Below are 12,717 nucleotides of genomic sequence, written 5' to 3'. Positions count from 1 at the left end.
AGCTCGTGGAGAGGCGACATCGCTCCCTGGTGGCCAGCATGAAAACTGCCTTCCCAGCGGAAAGCTACGGGGTTGTGTGGCCCAAGTCCCGCGGGAGTTCCAAGCCCGAAAACTCGGCAGGCGGGAATGTTGTTTCCTTTTAAGCGATCTAGCAGTTTGGGTTAACCAACATGACGTATAAATTTTTAAAGTTAGCGGAGAAACTAAAAGTGCTCCAGGTGAGGATCGAACTCACAACCTCGGCATTGCTCCGCCTGCACTGTCATATAAGTACCGCGCGCTAACCGATTGCGCCACTGGAGCCCCGATTGGGCTGCTCAGACGGTGACTGCTTCAGTCGTTCCTGACCACGTGACTTGCCGGTCAGCCCCGCCTTCACATTGCGTATGCAAATAGAACCCTCCTGGCTGACCAATAGGAGACAGGACGTGCTCGGTCGCGGATTCTCACGCCTTGAGCCCCCTTGCTGTAAAAGGAAACAGTCGGCGAGGCATTTGGAATGTGGGGGCGGAGCCTTCCGGGGAGGCCTCGCCTCTCGTGAATATTCAGGAGCCTGGAAGGTGGGGCCTTAACCCTTCGCTGGCGGGCCGGCCGGAAGGCGGCCCCTCCCCCCCGCGGGCGGGAACAGGATATGCGCCGGGGCGGCTGGGGGAGGGGAAGCCCCGGGCGACCGCCCCCCGCCCCACAGCTGGGTCCGGACTCTCCAGATGTGGCGCCGCCGCCACCCCGGGAGCCCCCTGTGCCGTGCAGCCGGCAGCCCGAGGCGCCCCGAGGCTCGGACCCCGGCACCGCGTCCGTAGAGACCCCGAGATCCGTGGTCCCCCCCGTCCCGGCGTCTGAGCCCGGGTGTGGGGGCCGTCTCAGGTGACCCTTCCCCACCTGAGGAGCCAGCACACCGGCCGCCCCCGAGGGTTCTGGACCCCGAGCGTCCCGCAGCTCTCTGGGGAGAGGACGGGGACCCCGAGCCACAAGACTCCCTCCTCGAGTCGCCGGCCGGGCGGCCCGAGCCCCTCCGGCGGGAGTCCGGGCCTGCCGCTCGACGGCCGCCGTGTCCATCACTTGCAAAGGGGACTCTGGAAGTTAGAAGCCCGCGCGCTGCCGCCTCCGCGCGCCCCTGGAGTTCGGGGGGACTCGGGGAGCCCCGTGCGGGACCCTCGCGTAGAAGATTCGGGACTCCGGGTATCCCCCCCACACACACCCTTGTCCAGCCCGGCCCGGCCCATCCGCCACTCCGGAGTCGAGGCTGTCCCCGCTCCAACTTAGGACAGCGAGAACTTCTCACCGCCGGACCCCGCGCCGCGCGAGCCCCCGGAGCCTGAGCGCGCCCCCGAGGGCAGGGGCCCGGCCGGGGCTGCCGGGGCCGGGGGAGGTGAGCCGGGAGGCGCGGGCTGGGGGAGGGGCGGCGGGGAACAATGAGGGGGGCGTGCCGGCGGGGGCTCCGCGGGAGCGGGGGGCTCCGGGCGCCCCGGAATCGGCGGTGACGACGCGGGCGGCCGGCCGGGCGGGGGAGGGAGCCGGCGGCTGGACCCTGGCATCCGGTCCCCCAGCCTCCTCCCCTGGGACCCCGCGGCCTCCCGCCCCCGGCTTTTCCCAGCCCTGCCCCTCGCCCTGCGCTCCAGGCCGCCAATCCCTGCCGTTCCCAGGAGCCCGGGGCCTCCGTGCCTCTTTGTCTCCACCTCCCCCCAGGCTGGGTCTAGAAGGTCTCTCTTTCTCTCCGTGCCCCCCCCCCACCTCTTCCTCGGCTGTCACTTCGGCCTGGGCGCCTCTCCCTGGCTTTGCATGACCCACACCCACACCTGAGGGAGTGTTGGGGCCTCAGTGTGGGCCGCAGAGGGGCCGGTGGGATCCCCCATGTCAGAAGACCGGTCGGGGATCTTGGCTGCAGGTCGCTGCTGAACCCGCTCAGCCATGCCCGAGGGAGCCCGGGGACCCAGCCTGGCCAAACGCAGCCTCGGACTTGGGGAGGTGTGTGACTGCCCCGCTGCGTGTGAGACCCGGCCAGGTAAGTGTGGGAGCGTGAGGCAGTGTGGGGGGTGTGGGGGTGACAGACAGCCAGTGTCAGTACGACCTGTGACAGCCCACCCCCACTGGAGCTTGCTGAGCCGCCTTGGTGGGATGAGAGCTTAGGGAGGGATTCTAGGAGGCAGAGAGAGTTAGAGATGAAGAGGAAGGAGGGGGGCAGACAGGAAGGAAAGTCAGCACAGTCAGGGAACAGTATGTGGAAAGGCTCAGAGGTGAGGACCAGCCACTTGCTGACCAGTACAGCTGGGGTGTGGCGAATGGGGGGGATTGCCAGACTGAGTGAAGAGCGGCTTGGCTGGGCCAGGGCAGGGACGGGGCAGTGGGAGGAGGGGAGTTGTGGGAAAGTCACTGGCTCGAGGTGGGGGTGGGAGAGGGCGGTGCCAGGGTGCCGGCAGGGGAGATGCCATGACTGTCTGCTCCATGCCCTGCAGCCTCCACCGCCCCGGCCATGGCCTCCCCAAGAGGGTCCGGAAGCTCCACATCTCTGAGCACGGTGGGCTCCGAAGGGGACCCAGCCCCAGCGCCTGCTCCAGCCTGCCCCGTCTCCAGGCCTGAGCCCCTCCCAGGGCCGCCCATTCGCCTGGATCTGTCGCCCGTGGGCATCGCAGCTTCAGTAAAGCCCTCGAGGCTGGAGCGTGTGGCCCGGGAGATCGTAGAGACGGAGCGGGCCTATGTCCGCGACCTGCGCTGCATTGTGGAGGTGAGGCCGGCTGCCCAGGGTAAGGGCCACAGATCCCCATCCTGCCCTGCTCCCTGCCATAACTGTGGCACCCCCGCAGGACTACCTGGGCCCTCTGCTGGACGGTGGGGTTCTGGGCCTGAGTGTGGAGCAGGTGGGCACGCTGTTTGCCAACATTGAGGACATCTACGAGTTCAGCAGGTCAGGGGCAGGTGGGATGGGCAGAAGGGCCCTGGCTGGGGTGGGTGATAGGAGATGGGGTGGGGGTGGTGTTCATCCAAGCTGCTCCCTACAGGCTGGCACACAGGACAGCAGGGTTTGGGGTGGGAGCATGATGGGGGGGTGCAAGCCCAGGTGGGGTGTGGCCTCAGGTTGGCTTTCAGAACCATGTCCAGCTTGGGTGTGCCACGAATGTTGGAGTCTGTGGGTCTTGAGGTTGGGGCGGAGTGAGCCTGTGTGGCCAGCTTGTCCTCATTTGCCAGGCTCACCACTGAGAGCTCCTTGTCCCAGGCTTGGTCACCCCAGCCAGGACACTGCCAACCCCCAGGAGCAGGCACAGCCCCTCCGAGTGTCCTGGCCAGCTCTCTCAGGGTCATGGAAGGACCCTGGCATCTTCAGGGCTCTTGGGGCTCATGGCATCCCTTTTAACTAGGAGCTGTGGTGCCCCTTGCCTGGTTAAGACATGCCGCTCCCCATTAGAGGACTGTTCTTGGGGACATATCGGTCCCCAGGAAACTCCTCCTGACCCTTCTCTGTCCACAGTGAGCTCCTGGAGGACCTAGAGGGTTGTAGCACTGCAGGGGGCATTGCTCAGTGCTTCGTACAGCGGGTGAGTCAGACAGGAGCTGAAACCTGGGCTAGGCTGCAGAGGAGGAGGCATGGGCAGCCCTGGGCGGGAGTGGTGGGCGACTGGGGTCTTCCTGACACCCCTGTCCGTTGCAGAGCGAGGATTTTGACATCTACACATTGTACTGCATGAACTACCCGAGGTGAGGTACCAGAAGCCCCTGCTCGGCTGTGTCCGAGTTGCTGTGCCACCTGCCCCCCTCCCCTGACCCCAGCCCACCTGGCTCCATGACTTCTTCCAGGAATGCATCGCCCTCACTGCCCCCTGCCCCCTTCCCTGCTCCCTGCGAGGCCCTGACCACTTCTGAACCTTGGCCATGCCCTGAGCCCTCCCAGCCCTGCCCCCAGCCCCGGCTGACCCATGCTGTGCCCCCAGCTCCCTGGCCCTGCTCCGGGAGCTGGCGCTGTCTCCGCCAGCGGCCATGTGGTTGCAGGAGCGCCAGGCCCAGCTCCGCCACTCGCTGCCCCTGCAGAGCTTCCTGCTGAAGCCTGTACAGCGCATCCTCAAGTACCACCTGCTACTGCAGGTCAGCCAGGGCCTGGGCTGGAGCGGGGGTGGGGGCAGAGCGATGTGGCAAGGGTTCCCCACTGACTCCCATCAGGTGGGCACACCATAACCTCCAAGGCTGGAGGAGGCATCTGTCCATCTGTCCTCTGCCTGCCATGCTGGGCACCAGGAGAGGCATCTGCTTACTGTGGGGCCCAGGCCCAGACACCTACTGCTTTCCCCCACCTCTACTCTCCCCCTCCCTGTGTGCTGGACAGGAGCTAGGCAAGCACTGGGCCGAGGGCCCTGGGGCCGGGGGCCGCGAGATGGTGGAGGAAGCTATTGTGTCCATGACAGCGGTGGCCTGGTACATCAATGACATGAAACGCAAGCAGGAGCACGCCGCACGCCTGCAGGTGGTCCTCAGGGCGCCATGAGCAAGGCAGGGGAGGGAGTCGAGGTCAGGTGGCTCAGGGCTGACCCCTACTTCTTGGTGTGTTTGTGGGGTCCCGCTGACCATGCCCTTGTGCCTGGCAGGAAGTGCAGCGGCGGCTGAGCGGTTGGACCGGCCCGGAGCTCAGTGCCTTCGGGGAGCTGGTGCTGGAGGGTGCATTTCGAGGGGGTGGCGGGGGCGGCCCCCGGCTCCGTGGGGGTGAGCGGCTGCTCTTTCTCTTCTCCCGAATGCTGCTCGTGACCAAGCGGCGGGGACCAGAATACACCTACAAGGGCCACATCTTTGTGAGTCTGGGGATGCGGCGGCTATTTATGTACCCAGGGCGGGGCAGGAGGGCCGTAGTTTCTCTCAGGTTCTAGAAGGCAGGCAAAGCCAGGCCAGCCGACTCACCAGATGGTGCTGGGTTCAAGCCTGTGTTGGACTTGCCCACAGGGCAGGTGCCAAGGGAGTGAGCCTGCCAGGCTCTGTGTGGTGTGGGAATGGGGGGTACCTTTCAGAGGGTTGGGATCCAAGGGTACCTCACTGCATCTATGAGCTGGCCACCCCTCTCTGTCCTCTGCCCCAGTGCTGCAACCTGAGTGTGAGTGAGAGTCCTCGAGACCCTCTCGGGTTCAAGGTGTCAGATCTGACCATCCCCAAGCACAGGTACCTGCTCCAGGTGAGCATGTGGGGTGAGGAGGTCTGGGCTGGCAGGGTCCTTCTCCACAGCTGGACTTCATCCCTGCCGCTCCTGGCTTCTCCTCCCCGCCACTTCCAGGCCAAGAACCAGGAAGAGAAGAGGCTGTGGATTCATTGCCTGCAGCGCCTCTTCTCTGAGAACCACCCTGCCTCCATCCCAGCCAAGGTATAGCCCCTGCCACCTGCTGAGCTCCGCCAGGTGCCCACCTCAGGTTGTGGTAGCACCCACCAGCCATCAGCCACACCATCGCGAATGTGCCCTTGGGGACCCCGCCTCCTCAGCCCCGTCCTTCTGTCTTGCAGGCCAAACAGGTTCTCCTGGAGAACAGCCTGCACTGTGAGTTGGGGCCGAGGCGTGGGAGCACGTGGGGTTACTCCCACCAGAAAATAAATTGCTAACCCCCCCATCTCTGCATAGGTGCTCCCAAAAGCAAGCCTATCCCAGAGCCCTTGACGCCCCCACTCAGCTCCCCACGACCCCGTGAGGCCAGGACATTCACCCCTGGCCGGAGGAGCACAGGTAAAGGAGGCCTCTGTGTCCTCACACCCCACCAGTACCCACTTCCCTGAGTGGACTCACCTCAGGGTCCTGACTGCCTCTCCCACAGCTCCATCTCCAGGCCTTTCTGGGAGTCGTCGTGGTCGCAGACAGTCCGGTGAGTGCCAGCAGCTGTGGTGACTGGGGACCAGGAAAGCAGGGGCGTCCCCTGACGTCGCTATCTGTCTCTCCATCCCTAGAGCCGGTGAAGGACTCCTCTGTCGTATTTGTACAGAACGGTCAGTGAAGGGTCCTTGTTTGTCTCCTGGGGAGGATGCTGGGGAGGGGGCTGCATCAGGTACATGGAGTAACTGGTGCCTGTATCCCCGTTTCTCACCCACTCTCTTCCTCATCGCTCCGTGCACAGAGAAGCCTGGAGTCAGGGTAAGGAACACCAGGGCATAGGGGTTGGGTGCCCAGCTCCTGGGGCTGGGGAGAGTTGGGGCACAGCATCCCAGGTGGAGAACGGGTGAGGACTTGGTCTCCTCCCTAAGGGCAGGGGTGCTAGGAGCTCCACCCCACCCCCCGTGGCTTGACCTTGTACACCTGCTGTCCACAGCATGCTGGCAGCGAGGGGGAGCTCTATACACCCACAGAGCCTCAGGTGCCAGGCTCAGCTTCTGGCCCCACTGAGGACCCAGAAGACACGGGACCCCCCACACTGGACCCCTCCGGAACCTCTATCACTGAGGAAATCTTGGAACTGCTGAGCCAGAGAGGCCTCCGCGACCCAGGGGTAAGCCAGGTTTCCCCTGTGAGGGCCCTGGGGGGGGGGGGTCCCCAGTGAGCACACCCACCCTGATCTCTATGTCCCCAACCTGTGTCCACTGCAGCCATCTGCCCACAACATTCCCAATCTCCCCGGAGACTCCCAAGTGGCAGGTAACAACGAACCGCTCCCTTTCCAAGCCCTGCCCAGCCGAGACTCTTCAGAGGAGGAGGAGGAGGAAGAGCTGGAGCTGGAAGACAGGGAGCCCTCCCCACTCCACGTCCTGGAGGGACTGGAGTCTTCCACTGCGCCTGAAATTCCCAGCCTTCCCGGCCTTCTCAGAATCCCCGACATGCCCAGCCTCCCCGAGATGCCCGGCTGTTCTGAAATTCCCCAAGTGCCCTGCCTTCCCTGTCTCTCTGACATTTCCAGTGTTTTTGAATTACCCTGCCTTCCAGCCATGCCTAGGGTCCCTGACATTCCCAGCCCTCCCGCCCTGCCCTGTGACTCCTGGCTCCAGGAGTGTGTGCAGGAGGCGGTGGAGACCCCAGCGCCCAGGAGAGAACTGTTCCCCACCGCAAACCATCCCGAGCCGCTGGGGGAACTGCCCTTGCAAAGCAGGGCCGAACCGGAGGAGCAGGAAGAGAATGACGTGTCTTTCCCAGCCTTCCAGCCTGAGCGTGCCAGCAGCCAGGATCAGCCATTCCCAGAGGAGCTGCAATTCCGCTCTTGTTCTGAAATCCGGAGCGCATGGCAGGCCCTGGAACAGGGGCAGCTGGCCCGGCCAGGCTTCCCAGAGCCACTGCTCATCTTGGAAGATTCAGACCTGGGAGGGGGTGGTGTGAGTGGGAAAGCAGGCGGCCCAGGTTCTGAAAGGGCAGCGTCTCGAGTGCGAGAGTTGGCCCGTCTTTACAGCGAGCGCATCCAGCAGATGCAGCGGGCTGAGACCCGGGCATCGGCCAACGCGCCCCGCCGCCGGCCAAGGGTCCTTGCCCAGCCGCAGCCGGCCCCCCACCTGCCGCAGGAGCAGACTGAGCCAGGTGAGGTTCAAGTGTGTGGGCAGTGGAGGTGGCCACAGCTGGGTGGCTCCATCCTGACTCCGGTCTCTCTTTGCATACAGGGCCCGTGGCTGCGTTTGGACATGTGCTGGTGTGTGAGCTGGCCCTTCCACTGGCCTGCGCCCAGGAGTCTATCCCCCTGGGCCCTGCAGCCCGTGTTCAAGCTGCCACACCTTTGTCTAAGCAAGGTGGCCTCCTGAGTGACCAGGAGGTATCAGACCACAGGGGTGCCCCTGCTCCCACCCTATGGCCTGAGTCAAGAGGCTTCCAGCAGCCACAGGCTCCAGCCACATCACCTTTGACCCAACAGGAAGGCCCCCCAGACATCCCTGTGCCAGCAGCTGCCTCCGCTTTGCCTCACCGAGGCCGCATGGAAGTTGAAGTGCCAGCTGCCACTCATCTGGTTGAGCATAGAAGCCACGTGGATATGCAGGTCCCTGAGCAGGAACTTCCCATGGACACCCAACTTGGAGTCCCCCCAGTGTCACCCACGCAGAGCTGCCATCCTGCTGTCACAGCATCAGCCACCACTCCTTTGCCCAAGCAAGAAGACTGCCTGGACGTCCAAAGCCCCACCGACATGCCAGTGACTACACAGGGCGGTCCCAGGAATGTGGAGGACCCAGTTGTTGTCAGTGGTCTAGCCGTCAGCCCTTCGCTCCTGTGTGGAAGCAGCCCAGAACCCCCTATGCCAGCCAGCACCACACTGCCCCTGGCCTGTGACCTCCTGGACATCCAGGTTCCAGATACCTCACCTTCGCCTGCTCTGGATGCTCCAGTTCCAGCCAGTGCCCCACTCTCCCTGGCCCAAGACCTCCCAGGTCTAAACGTTTCAGCTGCCGCGGCCTCGTCCCACCCACAGGGCCTCACAGACACCCGGGTCCAAGCCCTTCCACTGCTGCCCAGGCAGGGTGGCCTGGATGTGCAGGAGCTGGCAGCAGGACCCCTGCTCACTGATACCCGAGCCCCAAGTCTCCCACCTCCACCAGCACCACATGGCCTCACCAGGGCTGCAGTGGCCACGACTCTGCCTGAGCATGGACCTGCTCTGGACATGGAGGACCTGTCACCTGCTCTGGCTGAGACCACCATGACTGTGTCCAGACCCCAATGCCATGTGGTCTCTCCTGTGGCCAGGTCCATGTCTTCAGACTTGAGTCCACCCCACAGCCCTCCACCCCCAAGTCGCCAGCTCCTGGGCCCCAGTGCAGCTGCCCTCTCCAGGTACCTGGCAGCCTCATACATCAGTCAGAGCCTGGCTCGGCGCCAGGGCCCCGGGGGAGAGGCCCTCGCAGCTCCCCGGGGCCCTTGGCCCTCCTCCGCCCCCACATCCCGGGCGCCTTCGCCACCACCCCAGCCCCAGCCCCCTCCTCCCCCAGCCCGGCGCCTCAGCTACGCCACCACGGTCAGCATCCAGGTAGGGGGTGGGGGGCGGCTAAGGCCAGCCAAGACCCAGGTCCGGTTGAACCACCCGGCTCTCTTGACGGCCACCCAAGAGCCTGTGGGCCTACGCAGGGCCCAGGGAGCTCCTGACACCCGCTTCCACACATAAACTGGGATTTCCACCTTCCCCTAAGGCTGGGACTACAGCCGGATGCCACAGGCCCCCTGGACTTCGTGCCTGCAGATCCCAGCAGCAGGCCTGCAAATCATAGCAGTGAATACCTCTCCCTGGCTTGACCCGACAGGGATAGGTATCACGGAGGTGGATTTCCATTAATATTTTTTGTTAATGAATACCAAAATCGTGTGTTTTCCCATTCTGGAGGTGGAGTGGGGGCTGACAGACACACAGGTTCTGAAAAACCTGACTCCTTTCTGAATAACTGGGTCCACTGTTTGCTGCTTAGCCAGGAAAGCTGAATAGCAGCTCAACCAGCCCACGTGTCCCACTGTAGCTCATTTGTACAGCTCTTCCCCTGGCATGCGGCCAGCTGTCATCCCATCTCTTCCCTGACTAGCTCTGCCCCACCCCATACTTAGCCTTCCGGCCAGCCATCTTTCTGTGCAATCTGTCCCACCAGCTCTTGTCCTTCTGGGCACCGTCTCCCTCTCTCTGTCAACTCCACTACACTTCCCTCCTCACCCTGGCTCTGGGTACTGTGGCCACAGACACTGCTCCTGCAATGGGGCTCTGGCTGGGAGAAGCTACTCCCATCCCTGCCTCCCAGCCTGGTCTGCATGAATGTCCCAATTCTTGGCCCGCCTACATCATAGTCACACCCACCAGCGTGGGACCTGTGCTGCAGAGACAAAAGGCTTTTCTGTGAGGATTCTGCCCCTAACTTCTAGCTGTGGTGTGCCCAGGGAGAAAGGGGACAAAGTAAGACAGCCTTGAGTTTGCTGCCCTCACACATTTGTGTCTCCGTTGGCATTTTCTGAGGCACCTGATGGTTGTTACTTCCTAAGTGTATGACCTTCCATCTCCAGCCAGTCTCACCTGCTACAGTGCCTGGCTCCAGGCTCATCCCCAAATGTGTGAATTTCTGACTGGCCTCATCAACCCCCTAGGATCTGGTCCCAGCCTATTAGCTCCAGAATGTGGATTTTTGGCCAACAGCAAAGAAAGTATAACTTGAGTGTTGTTGCATACCATGAGAGTTACTCACTTGATAGTGAACTCATTCAGCCGTCACAGCATCCCTAAAAGGAAGCAGGGATGCCTTTTAATTCTCAGAGATAAGGGAAACTGAGGCATAGGTCTGAGCCCTCCAGTTGACTGGGTACCTTTTGCATGCCAGGTGCTGCTCTGGCCCAGGGCTTCCAGCCAGCGCTCAACACCTGACCCCGTGTAAGTGCAGGCTGGTGCCTGTTACTCAGTGCTTACTGAACGGCCACTGTGCTCCAGGGCCCGAGTCCTGGGCCCCTCGGAGGCCTGGAGCAGACGCCAACACAGCCTCCCCAAGGTCAGGGCTGAGGCCAGCCTTCCCCTCCTCCACTCCCAGCTGTACATTCCCAGCTGAGGCCAAGTTCCCAGCCTGGCCTGGGCTCCCAGCGGCGCCGGAATTCCCGGTATTTGAGGAGGCAGGGAAGGGAAGAAGGGCTGTCTACTCCAGGGCCTGGAGCATGAAAGGGGAGCCAAGCCCCCTCTCTAGATGTGTCCCAGCTGTTCCTCCAAGAGGGGGTCTTTGGACCTTCTGGGGAGGCCTGGGTGCAGGCTTGGCCACAGACCCATCCTCCTGGTGTTAGAGAATTCCATCCTGTCCACCTATTTGTGCTTCAAGATTCATCCTGCCATCTCTTCAGAAGTCCTTCATCCGCTGGCCTCCTGGGGCCCAGCTCCTGAGAGCCATAGCAAAGTCGGGCTCAAGAACAGGAGTGGTGCCTGAGGCCCTAACTGGGAGGCCTGGGTTACCACCAGCTAGGCCCAGTCCCAAACCAGAATCTGTGTCTTACCACAGGGCAGCTGCCCAGTCTCACAGGGGAACACTTGTGCCACCAAGCTCAGAGTGACCATGAGGAAGCCTCCAGTGCGAAGCCTGGCACCTAGTTAGTGCTCTGTGACTCCCAAAGCTTCACAGGAGAAGAAAAAAAAAATCCTGTGTTGGGAGTTAGACAGCTGTCTTGCCGCAGGCATGCAGCAGGAGAGCTGCCGAGGCTGGGAACTTCAGCCTGGTGGAGGACACCCAATTGCCTGAGCAGAGTCCACATCATCAAGGGCAAGAAGCTGTCGTCAGGATCCTCTGCCAGGCAGAGCCCAGCTCACATGCCAGACCAAGCATCCACACTCCTGTTGCCTTCAGCACTGTCCGTTCCCGAGTTGCTGGCCAGTGGACCTGCTCAGCCTCCCGCAGCCCAGCTTGGTAACTGCATGTGGCTGCAGGGAGCAGGCATATCAGAGTGCAGGACTCCCCGGGGGGGCGGGGGGCTACTGAAGCTGCTAACTTAAGTAGGTGTCACCCCTCCCCCACATAGCAGTGAGGCTTTCTGAAGCGCTCCAGGCTGGTCACCCACTTCCGTTCCAGCTCTATTTAGTGACACATGCTTCGCTGCCTGTGACTTCTGGGCTGTGGTCGCTGCGATGCCCCAGCGCTAACAGGCAGCCCAGCAGGTGTTCAGGGAGAGGGGCAAGACTGAGCAGTCAACTAGACGCTCCGCCATCTCCAGCTCTGCTTCAGCGGGCCAGCTGATGTCACCTCCCCCAGGGAGCTCACCTAATGACTCCAGTCTGCCAGGAACAGGTATCTGTCTGATCCCACAAGCCACACCTCTGCCCCAGGCTGACTCCAGTGCCTCCCTCCTCAAACTGTGGCCTATGGAGTAGCTTCAGGAGCTTCTGGACCTGGGACCACACCACCAGCCTGTGAAAGCCACTTACCCACCACACACTAGCTCTGGCAAGCTACTCCCTTTCCTCACAAAACAGGGCAGGGGGGCCTAGGGAACATCTAGGGTTATTAAATCCACAGTCAGGGCCCAGCACGATAGCGTAGTGGTTAAGGTCCTCGGAGTGCTGGTTCTAATCACGGTGGCTCTGCTTCCCATCCAGCTCCCTGCTTGTGGCCTAGGAAATCTTCCTCTTAGTCTCTTCTATCTGCATGTCTGCCTTTTCAATAAAAATAAATCTTTAAAAAAAAATCCAGTCCTTCCAGTTCTTACGTATTTCAGGGCTGCAAAGCATTCATGGAAGGGAAGACAGCAGCGATGGCAGCTGTTGTGAGGCACACACCTAACTTCCTGTCGTTGCACCTGGGAGGCAGCGACGAACCAAAAGTTACCCACACAGGAAACCAGGCAAGTTCCTGACTTCAGCCTGGCCCAGCCCTGCAGTGGGAACGTTTTGAGGTTTGCGTAAACTCACAGGTGGAGGCATCTTTGAGGAAATGCTTTTTTGTTGTTGTTGCAAACAGAAGTTTTATTTGTGAAGGGACCAGGTGAACACGGAAAGATAGCCAGAGAGCTAGAAGGTGGGGCATTTCTGGAAGATGATGGCGAGACAGCAAAGGAAATAAAACCTTTCAATACCTGCTTGTGAAAGGCCAAGGGACAGGGAAATCTGCCAACTACTGGCCTATCCACAAATGGCTGCCAAGGGCCAGGCGGAAACCAGGAGGCTGGCACTCCCATCTGGATCTCCCACCTAAGTGCAGGGGCCCAGGCATTCAGCACCTTCTGAGGCTTTTCCATGCATCAGTGGGAGTAGCTGGGATGGGAAGCATCCCTCATGGCAGCTTAAGCAGCTGTGAAACAACTGTCAGGCCAGCGTGACGGCTCCTAGCCAAACCTCCACCTGCAAATAGCACTCA

General features: G+C 62.0%; 1 protein-coding gene and 1 non-coding gene across 4 annotated transcripts; one reads left to right on the top strand and one right to left on the bottom strand.

Annotated features, from left to right (window-relative positions):
• Positions 1-210: 210 nt before the first annotated feature.
• Positions 211-303, bottom strand: TRNAI-UAU. The gene is given in 2 exon segments: positions 211-246; positions 266-303. It is a non-coding gene; the product is annotated as a tRNA-Ile (tRNA).
• Positions 304-722: 419 nt separating this feature from the next.
• On the top strand, positions 723-11,892 carry PLEKHG2 (pleckstrin homology and RhoGEF domain containing G2). 3 transcript variants are annotated; one of them, XM_040976329.1, is made up of 19 exons: positions 723-1,369; positions 1,886-2,002; positions 2,454-2,722; positions 2,802-2,902; positions 3,464-3,530; positions 3,644-3,690; positions 3,924-4,074; positions 4,313-4,450; positions 4,572-4,772; positions 5,054-5,146; positions 5,246-5,332; positions 5,470-5,503; positions 5,585-5,686; positions 5,775-5,822; positions 5,905-5,943; positions 6,072-6,088; positions 6,264-6,440; positions 6,538-7,453; positions 7,534-11,892. In XM_040976329.1, the coding sequence occupies exons 2-19, from the start codon at positions 1,909-1,911 to the stop codon at positions 9,021-9,023; spliced, it is 4,071 nt and encodes a 1,356-aa protein (XP_040832263.1). In that variant the 5' UTR covers positions 723-1,369; positions 1,886-1,908; the 3' UTR covers positions 9,024-11,892. The 3 variants fall into 3 exon arrangements, with proteins under 3 accessions (XP_040832263.1, XP_040832264.1, XP_040832265.1); XM_040976330.1 differs by lacking the exon at positions 723-1,369 and having other exon boundaries at positions 1,690-2,008; positions 2,637-2,722; XM_040976331.1 differs by lacking the exons at positions 723-1,369; positions 6,538-7,453 and having other exon boundaries at positions 1,690-2,002; positions 6,264-6,449; positions 8,970-11,892.
• The last annotated feature ends 825 nt before the right edge of the window (positions 11,893-12,717 follow it).

Source organism: Ochotona curzoniae, unplaced genomic scaffold (genome assembly GCF_017591425.1).
Source record: "Ochotona curzoniae isolate NIBS_2020 unplaced genomic scaffold, NIBS_Ocur_1.0 contig_2699, whole genome shotgun sequence".
Lineage (NCBI taxonomy): Eukaryota > Metazoa > Chordata > Mammalia > Lagomorpha > Ochotonidae > Ochotona > Ochotona curzoniae.
The sequence above is the reverse complement of the archived record's forward strand: the minus strand, read 5'-3'. Positions and strand labels throughout refer to the sequence as shown.